At 35.4% G+C, this 13,841-nt stretch overlaps 2 protein-coding genes across 3 annotated transcripts; one reads left to right on the forward strand and one right to left on the reverse strand.

Moving 5' to 3' along the window:
• Positions 1 to 462: 462 nt before the first annotated feature.
• LOC109034809 (programmed cell death protein 6) lies at positions 463 to 5,454 on the reverse strand. Its single transcript, XM_019048167.2, has 4 exons — positions 5,163 to 5,454; positions 3,891 to 3,997; positions 3,052 to 3,320; positions 463 to 2,108 (listed from the first exon to the last, which is right to left on the reverse strand). Exons 1-4 carry the CDS (start codon positions 5,225 to 5,227, stop codon positions 2,007 to 2,009), a joined length of 543 nt encoding a protein of 180 aa, XP_018903712.1. The 5' UTR covers positions 5,228 to 5,454; the 3' UTR covers positions 463 to 2,006.
• A 205-nt stretch (positions 5,455 to 5,659) lies between these two features.
• Sar1 (Secretion-associated Ras-related 1) lies at positions 5,660 to 12,915 on the forward strand. Of its 2 annotated transcripts, none has more exons than XM_019048164.2 (6): positions 5,660 to 5,805; positions 7,279 to 7,328; positions 8,249 to 8,368; positions 9,294 to 9,359; positions 10,073 to 10,308; positions 12,379 to 12,915. In XM_019048164.2, exons 2-6 carry the CDS (start codon positions 7,286 to 7,288, stop codon positions 12,493 to 12,495), a joined length of 582 nt encoding a protein of 193 aa, XP_018903709.1. In that variant the 5' UTR covers positions 5,660 to 5,805; positions 7,279 to 7,285; the 3' UTR covers positions 12,496 to 12,915. The 2 variants fall into 2 exon arrangements, with proteins under 2 accessions (XP_018903709.1, XP_018903708.1); XM_019048163.2 differs by lacking the exon at positions 5,660 to 5,805 and adding an exon at positions 5,995 to 6,148.
• The last annotated feature ends 926 nt before the right edge of the window (positions 12,916 to 13,841 follow it).

The following is a 13,841-nucleotide window of genomic DNA, read 5'->3' on the forward strand; positions in this document are numbered from 1 at the left end:
TAAGAAGGAAAATCAGTATGAAGCAATTATTTTTAGGCTTGTTTATGTTTACTTAGGTAAATTATAGCTCAAATTCAAAACGTGTTTTGACGTTGTTTTGCATATTTAATTGCATCCTTGCATAATTAATTGAAATCAATCAAGAAGATTTTTAAAAAATTTTAGTATAAATGCTAAGACAGCTAAGGGGTTTTTAAACGAGTGCTTGTTGCGGAGCTATCATTGCGGCTCGTTCCAAAATGCTGATACACTCAAATAAGCAGCTTTCTTTTAAAGAGATAAAATGTCCGCAAAAATGTTGAAAGCCCATCACATGAATTTGTCTTTTCCATACCAACGCTGGGAATTCATTCATGAATTCAACAGAACAGGAATTTTTAATTAAGATGCAACTTAAAGGAAACTTAAAGGACTACTGGAAAGAAAAGGATGACCAGATATTTCAAAAGTTGAAGACCGCTATAAATTGATATAATAATTTATTCTTGTAGAATTTGTTTCATTTTTTTTCTTATTATTATTATCATTACCATCAATGAGAAATACGAAAATAAAAGCACTGCATTAGAGTATGTTAAGCAGTGAATTTTAAAATCAATACAACAGGTACATCGAAACCCAACCAGGCAAAATAACAAAACTAACAACTTATACTTAATACGTTCCTGAGAGGAAAATCCAAAGAATTTAATTCTAAATCAAAACCGAAAAAAACCAGAATTGAAACAAATGATCTAGGATTTTCCTCACACAACTTAAAAACAGTCAAAAACGTTAACATGAACCTATCTACACAAAAATTTTTGAAAGAAAAATAAAAATTGAGGTAAAAAATCAACAGTTGAATGCTAAATCACAGTTAGAAAAGCTCCAGATGAGCTGATGAAGTTTGCGTGATCAAGTAACGTTAAGTACATTCAGTTTTCAAACAGAGCTTTCTTTGGTGAAAAAACAGTGCGAACTGAAATTCTACCTAGACTGATGAATTTAATAAAATTAAAAATTCTCTCTATTGAAGTTGGAATTTCGAAACTGACATAGTAGACAAAGCGTATCATTGCAAAAACAATAGAGGAGTCTCATTATCCGGTTCTTGAAATTTTTCTTTAGACTCAACATACAGAACCAGATACTTATCAATACTTAATAATACTGGTAGCTATTTCTGTTCATACTAAATTATTATGGCATCATTCTTCTATTAAAAATTAATATTACGTTAATAATTTTCCTACCGATATTGATGAACGAATGTATACTAATAAACGTTAAGAATCACGGTTTTGACAGAGGCATTTTTAAGTGCTTAAAAAAAATTGAAAACAGTAATAATTACACATACATGTGAATTAAAGTATATGCAACAGTAAGAATATTATCCATTAATACAGTAACTTGATTTAAGTAAAGGTAAAAATTGAAATCCATAAAAGTAGTGACAAATGATTTTTTTTTTTTTTTTTTATAGTATTTTCTTTATGACAACAAGGTGGCACAATGAGCTTGAACAGAAATTGATTCTTGGATTTCAAATAAGACACATGGAAATACTTCATAAACGGCAGTAACCACTGAACCTTATTGAGGAAAGAGCACTGAAAAATTACCTCCTATTTCTTGGACACAGAGACAAGAGACAGTAGGTTCAAAATCTTCAAGAATAAACGGAGAGTAAAAATTGCTAAAAGAATAAAAAAAAAAAGGAAGACTGATCATGAAAAGGTTTCTTTAAAGAGTAGAACTTCTTACAATTAGCCGAGAAGGAATGAAAACTGCGGGTGCAGAGAGGGCACTAGAAACAGTAACAGTTTGATCGCGAGGTATTTTCATGCTGCGGTAAAATAAAGTTACAGATACAAAAGTAAATAAGAGTGCAAGCAGATACTTTTGTATCAGTGGGGCAGCAGATAATTCTGAGAATCTTATTCGGCGGTACACTTTAAAAATAGTGAAGTTTCAGCTAAAATAAAAATTTCAGGAATTTTATAATTGTTATAAATTAAAATTTATATTTTTAGACTGAAAACCATACTGAGGAACTGTTCATAGTGGATTGTAATAATCCCATCTTGATCTTGATCGAACTGTCTGAACGCTGAAGTGAGAGTCTGGAAAAGAAAAAACCAAGCACTAAGTAAAAATTTATAGGACGCAAAGAAAAATTTATGATTACTGAATTACTAGTAAAAAATCATTGACCATATGATCAAATTTTAGTAAAAGCTCTCAGAATAGAATCAGGGGCAGATTTGGGCTTAGGCCATATGAGGCACAGGCACATGGCAGAAATTGGGGGGAGGGGGGTGTAAAATTATGGTGAAGATTTCGACCTTCCTCTCTCTTTTTTTTCTTTCTTGCATTTCAATATTTTCACGTGATGAAATAAAATCATCCAATGTCAAAAAGCAAAAAAGGTCATCGCTTCTGAAAACACTAAGATTGACAGTACATATGCTATGTTTAATCACTCTTCGAGCATTAGTTTGTTTTTCATACAGTCCATAGATTTCTACAGGAGGCAACATGAGAAACATAATTTGCAAATTAGCGGCAAAATATGTTTCGAAAAAACTATGATTTTAAACAAGTTTAAAATTTTTTGGACAAAATTATTTTGATGGCAGATAAAAGACATCTCCTGTAGCTCATCCATAGATCTAACTTAAAATTGTCAAAATCAGAGATACATAGTTTTGTTGTTTTTCTATCGACATACTATTTCAATAATTTGAGATAAATTTAGTAAGCAGAATATAATCAAGATGCAAGATTGGGCACTTTATTCTTCAACAATACATATCTGAGGCTATACAAAATATACAATTTGAGGAAACAATTTCTTTTTAATAGACACTTTTTTGGTCTGAAAGAAAGGGGAAAAAATAGACTTTTAGACTTCTCTGTAAAATAGAGAGAGTTGCGCAGTTTTCGTAACCTTGCAAAGCACTTACAATCAGTGATTTTCTCCTAAGCTTGATTCTTTTGAAATTTTGTTTAAATATTCTAGATGAACGATTTAGAATACATCAGATATAATAAGAGAAAACTTACATGGAGTGTGATACAACACTGGATGAAGTCATCGAAGAGAATGGTGCCTTTGCCAAACCTATCAAATTTTCGCAGCATGGTTTGGACGAGGGTATCACTAAGTCGGTAGCCGAAAGTTGTAAGAGCAGCTTTCAATTCATTGCAGTCAATATTCCCAGAGTTGTCACGATCAAATGATCTAAAACATGCCTGCCAGTCGTTGACATACTTCCACAAAGCACCAAAGTCTTCAAAATTGATCGACCCTCGGTTCTGTTTATCAAACATTCCTGGAAACAGAGGATAATTCTTGGGTTAATCAATCTGTCATTGGAATAAAGATAGGAATCTTAAGAGGAACTGAGGGAGGATAAACTTCGCCTGTAATCAGGATAGATTCACCTGGTTTACACAACTAGCTGCTAAAAAGCTGATTTAGGATCATAACTTTTGATTTCAGAGCTTTCATTCTCTTTCAGAGAAACCCTCGACGGTGAAACTGCAAAAATGTGTATCTCGGTTGCGGTTTTCCAAAATTTCCGCTCCTAAGAGTTTTATTTTTTTTAAAGAGACTAAACCGACATCATTGCTTGAAATTTTCACAGGATATTTCTTATATGGATAAGAAATATCACCAGAGTTTCAAGAAATGATGTTTCTAAGTATGACAGGAAGTCTACAACACCTCAAACCGACATATCGATGGTTGATTTGAGAACTATCTTCTGAATTCACACAGTCTGAGGATTTTGCTCTGCCTTTGAATGCTAGAAAGCCAAGTTATCATGCTGAAAGTTAATTACCTACTTATGATGAGCTAAAATTATTATTGTATGATCTTGGAATATTGATAAACTTACCAATCATCAATCTGACTGTTTCTGGATTAAAAGGGGTCCAAGTGCCGTTTGAGAGGGCCATTTGAAGTTCGTCAGCTGAGATGTAACCGCTACGATCCTTGTCAACTCTGACAAGAAAGAGACCAAAACAGTAAATTGATTTGAAAGTATTGGATTTTGACAAAGGTAGTAAGAAAAAAATATTGGGCATAACTGTATTTCACGACTTCAGGCTGCTCCAGGATGGAGAGAGTAGGGAGCGGAATTTTTTTTTTTATTTGTTTCACAACTCATTGCTTGCTACGCTTTCAATTGGCAACCAACCACAAAATGCCAGTTTCTTTTATGCCTTGAGATTTGACCTCAAAAATTGGCAGGGCTATGGGACAGCCTTACAAAATCAGCGCTTTCCATGAATGAATGTTGCAATGTGCAAACACTACACTGTTTTATTACCAAATAGAGCGCAGTAGCAAAAAACTTTGCAGAATTGAGGCCCCAATAAATGTCGACTTGCCTAATTTAAATGAACTAAATGATTCCGCTGCATGGTAAAATTCAACTCATTTGTAAAAAACGAGAGCTGTGAGAGCCCAGTAAGTCCACAGTAAAGACCATGGAATTCATGACAGTTATAATAGTCCTAATGCAGCACTAAGGTTGCTTTTCGATAGTGTTCAGTTCAAATTAGGCTAGTGAGAGATGAGAATTGGGACTGCTGAGATTCATCCTTGCACTCATTGAGCTCCTGACTCCGCCCCGCTCCATGCGCGTAACGGTGCGCCTTAGTGGTTCCAGTTCTCAGTGCACACCAGTAACAAAACCTACCATTGCCGAATTGACCCCTAGCAGTGCATCAGTGCCATTGCCATTCTGGTAAACTGTAAGGTGCTTGTATGATTAAGAAAATACTATAATACATGGAAACACCAGGATTCATTTCGTTTTCGCCCAGTGCCCGCTCCTCCAAACGGCAGCTGGTGCAAAACCAACAGATTTCCGTCACTGTGATCAAACCACAGATCGTTCCCACGCAAAATCTCTAAAGAGGGAGATGTTTGACAAGAGCTCCCGGTGACTACAGGGAAGGGCAATCAAATCAATTCATAATGAATGTAAGCATGAGTATTTTAAGTTATGAGGGCGTTAGATCTTTGGGAAATTTCCCTGAATGAGTCACCAGGAGCTGATTTAGATACAGAAATTCACAGCGATCGAGAGTATGATAGAATGCATGGGTAAGACACGAAGAGAACATACTTGTGACAAAGAAAACGAAGACAAATGTCTTACCTCTGGAATACATCCCACAGGAACTGTCTGTTAATGGTTTCAGTAGGGTAAGGAAATTGCGCCATTGTCAGTGGATTTTACTCGCGAAAAAATTACTGAGGGTAAATGGGGACTGACTTCGGAGTGCTAAATGTACAAATAATTGGAATATTATGTGGTCAAGAAAAAGCAACAGAACTGAAACCGAAAGCACAGCGAGGGAGAACTTTGTAGAAGCAATGAGAAGATTCTTGTTCTAACGTAAACAGATAAGCGGTAAGGGTGTGATAACACGATGAACACAGATGATGACTAATGATTAGATGGGGTGTCGCGGGGTTAGGAGGGAGGAGAATCGTTGCCGAAGGCGCTTTATGCGCTGGCGGGCTGGCCTGAAACGTCATAAGTTACACGTCATTCTTATTTGCGGCATGGAAATCCCGGAAATCACGACTGTCTCGCGGCGTGAGGAATTTCAATGACCTCTAAGTGCATTCCACTTGAAATGAAAGGCCTTGATAAAGTTGACTTTGCAGAAAGTTCGTTCAATTTCGGAAGGTGAAACACTGTTGTAGTGGTATAGGAGATTTGAAGGAGGTGAGAAAGTACATAGTTGACAAAGTGGATTGCGCACCGAAAAGTTGTCTGAGACGCGAAAAGTCCGGTAATGTAAACCCTTCCAGCCATTCTTTTTTCGCTCATTACAATTTTTTTATCCTCCTCTGCAATGTCTTTGATATTTTATGGAAGAATACAAGTTTTGCCTCTCTTTGTATGCCAGGTTGCATCGACGCCTTGCAAAAAGCGGACCTCTCTTTCGCGGCTTTATTTTTGAGTGTCTCGTCATCGTTATCGATGTTGCCAGTTCTTTTTCATTCGAGTTGTCACTTCAAGTTGTCATCTGTGTTCCAAGCCTGCATTTTGACAGGCATTTGTTTGTATTTCAGAATCTTTTGTGTTGATTACTGTAATTTTGTCCTCTGTTAGGAGTCTCTTTCTTAATATTAGTGAGTATCTTTTGAATTCAGCCCTGCAGGGAATGATATCGCCCCTAAAATGATCCTCAGTTCTACTGTCTGCATCAAATTTAACCTTGCAAGTTTTCTTACTTCCATTTGCATTTTGCATTTTTTCCTTATAATCACCTCATTACTACGTCTATATCTTGTGCCTACAATGCTAGAACAAAGAAATTATGATCATAGTCTACCAATCCTTTCTTTTATAACCTTTTGATTGAGTCAGGCCCTAATTAGCATCTTCGTCCCGCTGATGCGATATCACTTGTCATGTCTGGTCAAGATAGCCATCAGATTTCTCAGATTCACTTTTAAATTGTATCATTGCTTTCGTAATTAATCGGATCTTCTGTTTTTCTTGTGGTTTGCCCTCTTTACTGAAACGAAGAATTCATCAAGCATTTTTCCAAGTTTTCCTCAATCTAAACAGAAATGTCCCTTGAACCTCGTTAACCTATGGTTGAGTGAGCTCTTGATTCTTATCTGATGTAAGTAATTTCATTGCGACTCCTAAATCTTTGCTGCTGTTACTTTCATCAGGTCACCAAGAGCTCAATCTCCTTGGTTAACTATTTGATCCTGATCTTCTTACAGCCTGTCATATTTTGTTGTTGTATCAGTGCACCACTTACACTGACATGCATCAGGGTTATTGATGTGTTTCCTTATTGAAAGTAATTCAGCTATCGGAACATTTAGTTTGCAGCAATTAATCCTAAAATCCCCCTGACTTGGGTGAAAGTCTTGTAAATAAGGCTTCTAAATGGACTACAAGGGGTTCTTAAGTTTAAGTGTCTGCCAAGGAGACAAAAATGTTTTGGGTTGAGCTAAAGTTTTCTCCTTGCAAATCTCATTAACGAGTAGTTAAGTGTAATCGTTAGACTTTCAAGAAAACTCAAATTAGTCATGAGCAAGATATGTTTATCAACTTGGATGTTTTGACCTCAAATCTGGGGTCTGGCGATCCATGGATTTGTTTTATCAAATTGCCACAAGAATACTATGATGTTGGCAATTGTGTTTCGCTGGCTGTTAGTTTGGACCCCGTCAGCTACATGATCATACCTTCACCTCTTGATTTTGGTCCTACCTAAATTGTATATTTTCCTTGTTTACAGGTGAATAATGTTTCTGTGGGATTGGTTCACTGGTGTCCTCGGATACTTAGGTAATTGTACTTTCATCATCATTGTTATTTTTTAATTCTTTTCCTGCATGCTTTTTATTGGAAGCAAGTTATACAAGTAGACGTATCTGTCAGCGGCCCAATTATTGAACCCATGTCGATACAGAAGATAAAACATATTTTGTCATGACCATACAATATATCAACATTGCTGTTTTACACGATCAATGATCGACCTGCTGGGGTGGTGTACTTGCACTGTAACGGTAGCTCGACCCCCCCTCCCCTCCAGTGCATTACGCAATACTTGAACGTCCCCTTAAGGCTCCATGTTTCAAGTAAATATATTTAAACCCATTTGAAAATTAAATTGGTTCTTAAGTACACTCCTTAGTTGTGAATTTATTTTCCCTCTTACATATGTCATAGTGTGTTTTTCAAGTTGAGTGAATCAGCTGACTTAAAAATTACATATTTTCTAACTTTTATGCCTCTAATTCACAAGAACATAAGAACAAGATAGAGTCTTGAGAACATGTCTTATCCCTGAAATTACTCTAAGAATTCACAAACAAGTTGGCTTATTTATTGCTATACCATAAATGTACATTTGAAAATACGGAATAGAATCTGCTCTAAAAATAAATATATATCTTTATTCAAGATGATTTCTGTTCAACGGATGACTAATTCACACAGGTCAGTCACTGCTCATCTTTTTAAAATCCATTCCCTTGTCTGGCCCTCGCTTAATGACATTCTGTATGACATAGAATTGGCTTCTTCACCCGAATTTCATTACCTTTAAACTTACAGCAGCCAATGTTTAGAAAGGCTCCCGCATGAATTACCGACCTGTGTGGATTCGTCGTGGCTCAACTTAGCTTGATCTCTATTATTAAAGGAGCATCTAGCCGTTTTTCTTGGTAATTTACCGTCTGTTTTTTCTACCGAATATTCAGGTCTTTATAAAAAATCTGGGAAACTCTTGTTCCTTGGCTTAGACAATGCTGGGAAAACAACATTACTACACATGTTGAAAGATGATCGGTTAGCTCAGCATGTGCCAACTCTACATCCAAGTAAGTGATAAATATTTGAAATCAACTTTTTAATAATTCATGATTTTTTAGAGAAAAATCTTACATTACCTGCTCAGCATGTTTACCGCCAACGTGTTTTTGCGTATACTGCATTACAGCGCCAAATGGATGCTGTAATGCCCCAACGATTCAAATTCAATGGCAAAACCAAAAAAAATCCGATCCAATAAAGTTTTGTAGTGCATTGGATGCTGGTTGCCATGACGGTCCCGAATACATTGTAGAGTGTAATCATCGGCGACGCTGCAGTGACGCTTTTTTCCTTGGGCCGACAGGGTGCTGCCAGAACTACTTAATGCTGCCCCCGTGGGGCTGGAATGGCAGGTTGAAAAAAAGTGGAATGATAAAAAATGCGGTCCTGCCATTGAGCACTATTTACTCTGCGAGACATGCTTATTTTTACGAAGGAAAATAAGATAAAGGTAATGACATTAAATTTAGACCTACAAGGTACCTGCATCTGGAATTCTTTTAATTTGAATGCATCTGATGAGGGAAATTGAGCTTCAAAAGTGAAAAATAATACATTACTCACCCTGTAAGTAATGAACCAAACGGTCTTCAGATCAGTTAGCATGGAATGACCCATTACGAAAACCTATTCTCAAAACAGAAATTTTGAAAATTATATTTTAAAAAAAGTTAGGTATGTTAGATTTTAATCCACATTGATGGAAGATATCATAGCTGTGTTCTGTTTAAACCCTCACCATACAACAATCCTATTACTATGCTGTATGCCTGTTTTCACCTTGAAAGTTAAAAGAAATATCATGTTATTTTGTGCTTCAATGTGCACATTTTGCATTGGCCTATAGCATAAAAAGACAAAAATATTTTGAACGTCGTCCGAATTTCTATGCATCATCCAAAAAATTTTTACAAACTTTTTTCTTGTTTTTAGCTTCTGAAGAATTGTCGATTGGTAACATGAGGTTCACCACTTTCGACCTTGGAGGTCACACTCAAGGTAAACCTTTGTTTAAGCTCATCATTACTTTTTTTCTCTCCCAGGTTAGTTTGACTGTAATAAGAGCAGTCAGTTGGATCAAGACAAGTATTCCAATTTGCGCGACTTATCCAGAAAATGCTCTATTTCTTAAGAATTTTTAAAAATAGCTTAACTTGATCACATACAGCGTTTCTTCGCCTACTGCCTCCAAGAATACAAGTTAATTTGGCTAAAATCAATAACTTTGTATACATTTGAGAAAGCCTGAAAGTCATCCAATCATTCTAAAAATTTAGTTAGGTAGCATTTACCATGGCAGGTTGCAAAAACAACAGACTGCAGGGATTTTAAAGTCGACATTACAAGCTTTTATTTTGATCATTTTCAACTGTCAAGAAAACGGCAAAACCTCAGAAACAATCAGGTAATGTAAAGTACTCTTCTACATAAGAACCGAGTTACATAACAACAGGCGTCCTCAGACACTTGTAATTTTGTCTAATGCAGTTGTGAGAGAGCTCCAATCAAGAGTTATGGATAGACTTCAGTAAGAAGACTCTGGACATGTTATGGAGTAGTTTAAAACATGATATTAGTTTTTGCAAATTCACCTGAGGTTTTGCGCTTTTTTCGCCAAATTCGTTGAACTAATTTGGCAAGACGCTGGACTTCTAAGCTGATTTTCTAGCTTTTTTTCCTTCTTTATTTAAATAATTTGTCTAATTTTTTAGCCAGGAGAGTGTGGAAAGACTACTTCCCAGCTGTGGACGCGATAGTGTTTTTAATTGATGCCTGTGACAGAGTTCGCTTCATCGAGAGCAAAGCTGAGCTCGATTCTTTATTGACCGACGAATCTCTGTCAAACTGTCCTGTCCTCATTCTTGGCAACAAAATTGACCACCCAAGCGCTGCCTCAGAAGATGAACTCAGAAATGTGTTTGGTCTCTATAGCTTAACAACGGGCAAAGTAAGTTTTCTCGCATTATTGTAGTCCTTGTACTTCAGAGAGTTTATTAGGTACATAGTTTAAAGTAATGAATTCCTGTATGTTTGCTCTCTGCATCCTAACGGTGATTATTGAATAAGAAGTTATCTGCAGTATATAACGTAGATAATTTGTCAGATGTGAATACTTACAAAAGTGTATTTTCTTTGGCATAACAGTATGGAAAATTATTTTTTTGAGTTCTACCAATTTTTGGTATACAACATTGGAATGCTGCTGTAAAATTTTGTTCCGTGACACTTAGAAACAATTGGAAAGTAGCTGGATACTGTGAGCAAGTTCCAGAAATTCTTGCCATTTATCATAGAGTTTCTTACCTCACTTTTCAGGAATGCATTCACATTGCTTGCTTTTTGATGGTGTAAAAGAAACTTAAAAACCAATTTTATCAAAGTTACCACTGCTATTTTAAACCAAAAGTGTCGAAGGTGGTCTACCATTAAATTCAAAGCGCTGTTTAACATTGTTAAATTTAAGTCAAATCCATCCCTCAAACAGGCTGGCCTTTTCTCAAAGCTCTCAATTGAGATAGATTTTCATAGTCAAATGGCATTCAATTTAACGTTAAAAAATAGTGTAAATAACTAAAAATGAAAACGATTACTCCTAAGCTAGTTTTTAGCTATTTAATCCAAGGATTATTACAGGCAGAGAGGAATCAGTGATCATATCAGGGTTTTTGGACCTATTTCTTTGTGAAGAAATTGTTTTCAACAAAAAAAATTCGAAAGACAATGAGTGAAACAATTTATCAATAAGAATATTGCCTGCCGGAGCATATCTTTTATTTATTTAAGATCTTGCTTGAAAATAGTTTCCCTGAGTTATTCAATCATGCTTTGTTGACGAAAGGGGCTGGCAGAATAAACTAATCCCACTATTTTAAAATTATCAGCTTTGCCTGACCTTTGAGGAATTTGTTACACTCATTGATAAATGATAAAAAATACGACGCAATCACATGTTGCCAAATATTGTTGCAAACTTACTTATTTTCTTTCTTCTTAAATTTTGGTCTAAGGATAATTTCATCTCTGACAAAGCACAAGCTACTTCATCTTGTTGAAAGTAAAAGCCTTGATCTTAGCTTCCTTCTCCTCCTTACTCCCTTTTTTTTATTATTTTACCATTATTGCACCCTTAGGCTTGTAGTGAAATTTATGATACCTTCTATTTACTGTGCCAGTGTATTATTCGGACTTTAAAGAAATGTTTGATATAGAATAAAGAACTCGAATGGGTCCAGAAATAACTTTGAAACCAACTGGTTGAGTACTGAGAATTCAGTTTCGCACATTCACGTCACCTGCCCACTGAGCGATCTTCCAAAAATCTCAAACTTCATGACCTCCTACCTCCGCTCGCTGCCTTAGTTTATTCTACATTTTTTTTTAATCTCTTTATTTTCATCTCCTGTAATCCATCGCTAGTCTTTTAATCCTCACCCAGATCTCAATGATGATCAAAAATTTTCAAGTTTCAAACATTCGAAAGGAGAATAAATATACAGCAGGTATCTTCATTCCTGTTTTGAAATAATTTTCCTTCAACTACGTTTTTGCTTTAATTAATTACCTCCTTCTCTAAACCTCTTCACTAAACCTCTCCTTCTCTATTGCTAATGATTAATATATTTATTATTCTACCTCTCCTTCTCTATTGCTAATGATTAATATATCGACGGTGTAAGTTGGCAATCACATAACTCGGTTTGCAACGTGGCAGACTTCCTGTCATACTTTATTTTTTAAACGGAAAACTACTCAACGGCAATTCCTTAAAACTGCCGTGATTTTTCTTCTCTGTACAAAGAAAATTCTGCAAAAACTTCAAGGAATGATGTCAATTTGTTCTCCTTTAAAAAATTAACATAAAGGCGGAGATTTTTGGACACCGCAAACGAGTTATGTGATTGCCGACTTACACCGTCGATATATATTAATCTACCTCTCCTTCTCTATTACTAATGTAATAGAGAATGTAATAATAATGTAATGAATACATATTGATTTTTATCGTTCTTTTTTCCAGACGAAAACTCCACGATCAGACTTGCCCGGCAGACCACTAGAATTATTCATGTGCTCCGTTCTCAAGCGACAAGGTTATGGTGAAGGTTTCAGGTGGCTCGCTCAGTACATAGACTAATTAGATATAAATATCTCTTTCATTATTTCCTCCTCTCCTCGATGAATCAAACAGACTTTAAGATTTCCCAATGGTGGCCAACTTCAAGTGAGCCAGCCCGAGTTTACTTGATTCTGGAAAGTTTTAATTTTTCCCTCGTGATGAATTTTAAGAAAAAATTGTGAGCTACTGTCTTTTTTCTTTTTTTTAAGATCTCATCGTCGGAATGTTTATATGTGCTTTTATGGGCAACTAATGTAAGGAATGAAAACGTGACATGTTTTAAAAAACACTCTTTCTTCTATTGATTAATGATTCTAATAGGTAATATTCTTCTAGTGGTAAAATGCCTCCGAACTCCAATTTCTGTATTTTCTGTGGTTTTGTACAGTTCAATGTAATTTTTACTGTGAGTCAAAATACATTTTTTTTTATTTACAATGGTTTGTTCATCTTATTTTGTTTTCCTCCTCAAAGAAATGAAGAACCTACTATCAAAATTCAGGAAATCTATTGCAACAATTTTTTTTTATTATCGTTATAGTTTATTTTTTGAAGTAAAAAGCAACAAACCTCTTTTTGAAAATTTGCTCTTTTTTCTTTTTCTTCAAGAAGGAAATATGAGGTAACGTAAAGCATGATCGGTTCGCTTGAGAAAAATTTGAATTTATTTTGAAGGAAGAATTGCAACTATTTCAAGCATCAGCTTATCATTTCAAAGAGGAGGAATGATACATTTTATAGCAAGATTGTAACATACTTGGCTCATTTCCACTTAGTATTATTCCTCTTTAAGGAAACTTCCTTTTTACATAAGCACCAAGATTTCAATTTTAACTGCTGAAGATAACATAAAGTTTCTCTTTGAATCAGGTGTTGAACCTTAACCGAGCTCTCTTGAATGTCATTTTTTACATTCTTCTTCAAAAAGAAATATAATTGCATTCGTTTTCTTTTCTTAAGTGCGATGACCGACCATGTCTTTGATCATATTAGTTTAATTGATTTTGACTGATTCAAAGAATTTATGTCCACTAATGGATCGATTATGTAGTTGGAACTAAGAAGCAACTGTGGAAAACTTTTCAGAGAGCAATATAAATTTCTCTGCCATACATCTCTTCAATACCCTCCCACTTTCATCAAAACCATCTTTTAAAAATGATCATATTGATGCATTTCCTAAACTACTGAAGTAATGCCTACCAAGAATAAGCGTTGTACCACCTGAATGAGTTCCAAGGGGATTGCTTAATATAGAGATGTCAGGGAATAGATTGTTCCTGATGAATTTCTGAATCACTGAAAATTTTAGAGCTTGTTTTCTCATATCCTTATGGTGAAACTACCAGACCACGTATCTCGGT

The sequence above is a fragment of the Bemisia tabaci genome, chromosome 9, assembly GCF_918797505.1.
Source record: "Bemisia tabaci chromosome 9, PGI_BMITA_v3".
NCBI classification, from domain to species: Eukaryota; Metazoa; Arthropoda; class Insecta; order Hemiptera; family Aleyrodidae; genus Bemisia; species Bemisia tabaci.

What these genes read in the sequence shown, in the direction of transcription:
- LOC109034809 (XM_019048167.2), bottom strand. Translation starts at nt 5,227, where the DNA reads ATGGCGCAATTTCCTTACCCTACTGAAACCATTAACAGACAGTTCCTG. An exon ending in CTGTGGGATGTATTCCAGAG is followed by an intron (nt 3,998 to 5,162) that starts GTAAGACATTTG and finishes CTTTCTTGTCAG; the next exon opens with AGTTGACAAGGATCGTAGCG. An exon ending in AGTGTTGTATCACACTCCAT is followed by an intron (nt 2,109 to 3,051) that starts GTAAGTTTTCTC and finishes TTTCTTTTCCAG; the next exon opens with ACTCTCACTTCAGCGTTCAG.
- Sar1 (XM_019048164.2), top strand. Translation starts at nt 7,286, where the DNA reads ATGTTTCTGTGGGATTGGTTCACTGGTGTCCTCGGATACTTAG. An exon ending in TGGTGTCCTCGGATACTTAG is followed by an intron (nt 7,329 to 8,248) that starts GTAATTGTACTT and finishes CCGAATATTCAG; the next exon opens with GTCTTTATAAAAAATCTGGG. An exon ending in ATAGCTTAACAACGGGCAAA is followed by an intron (nt 10,309 to 12,378) that starts GTAAGTTTTCTC and finishes TCTTTTTTCCAG; the next exon opens with ACGAAAACTCCACGATCAGA.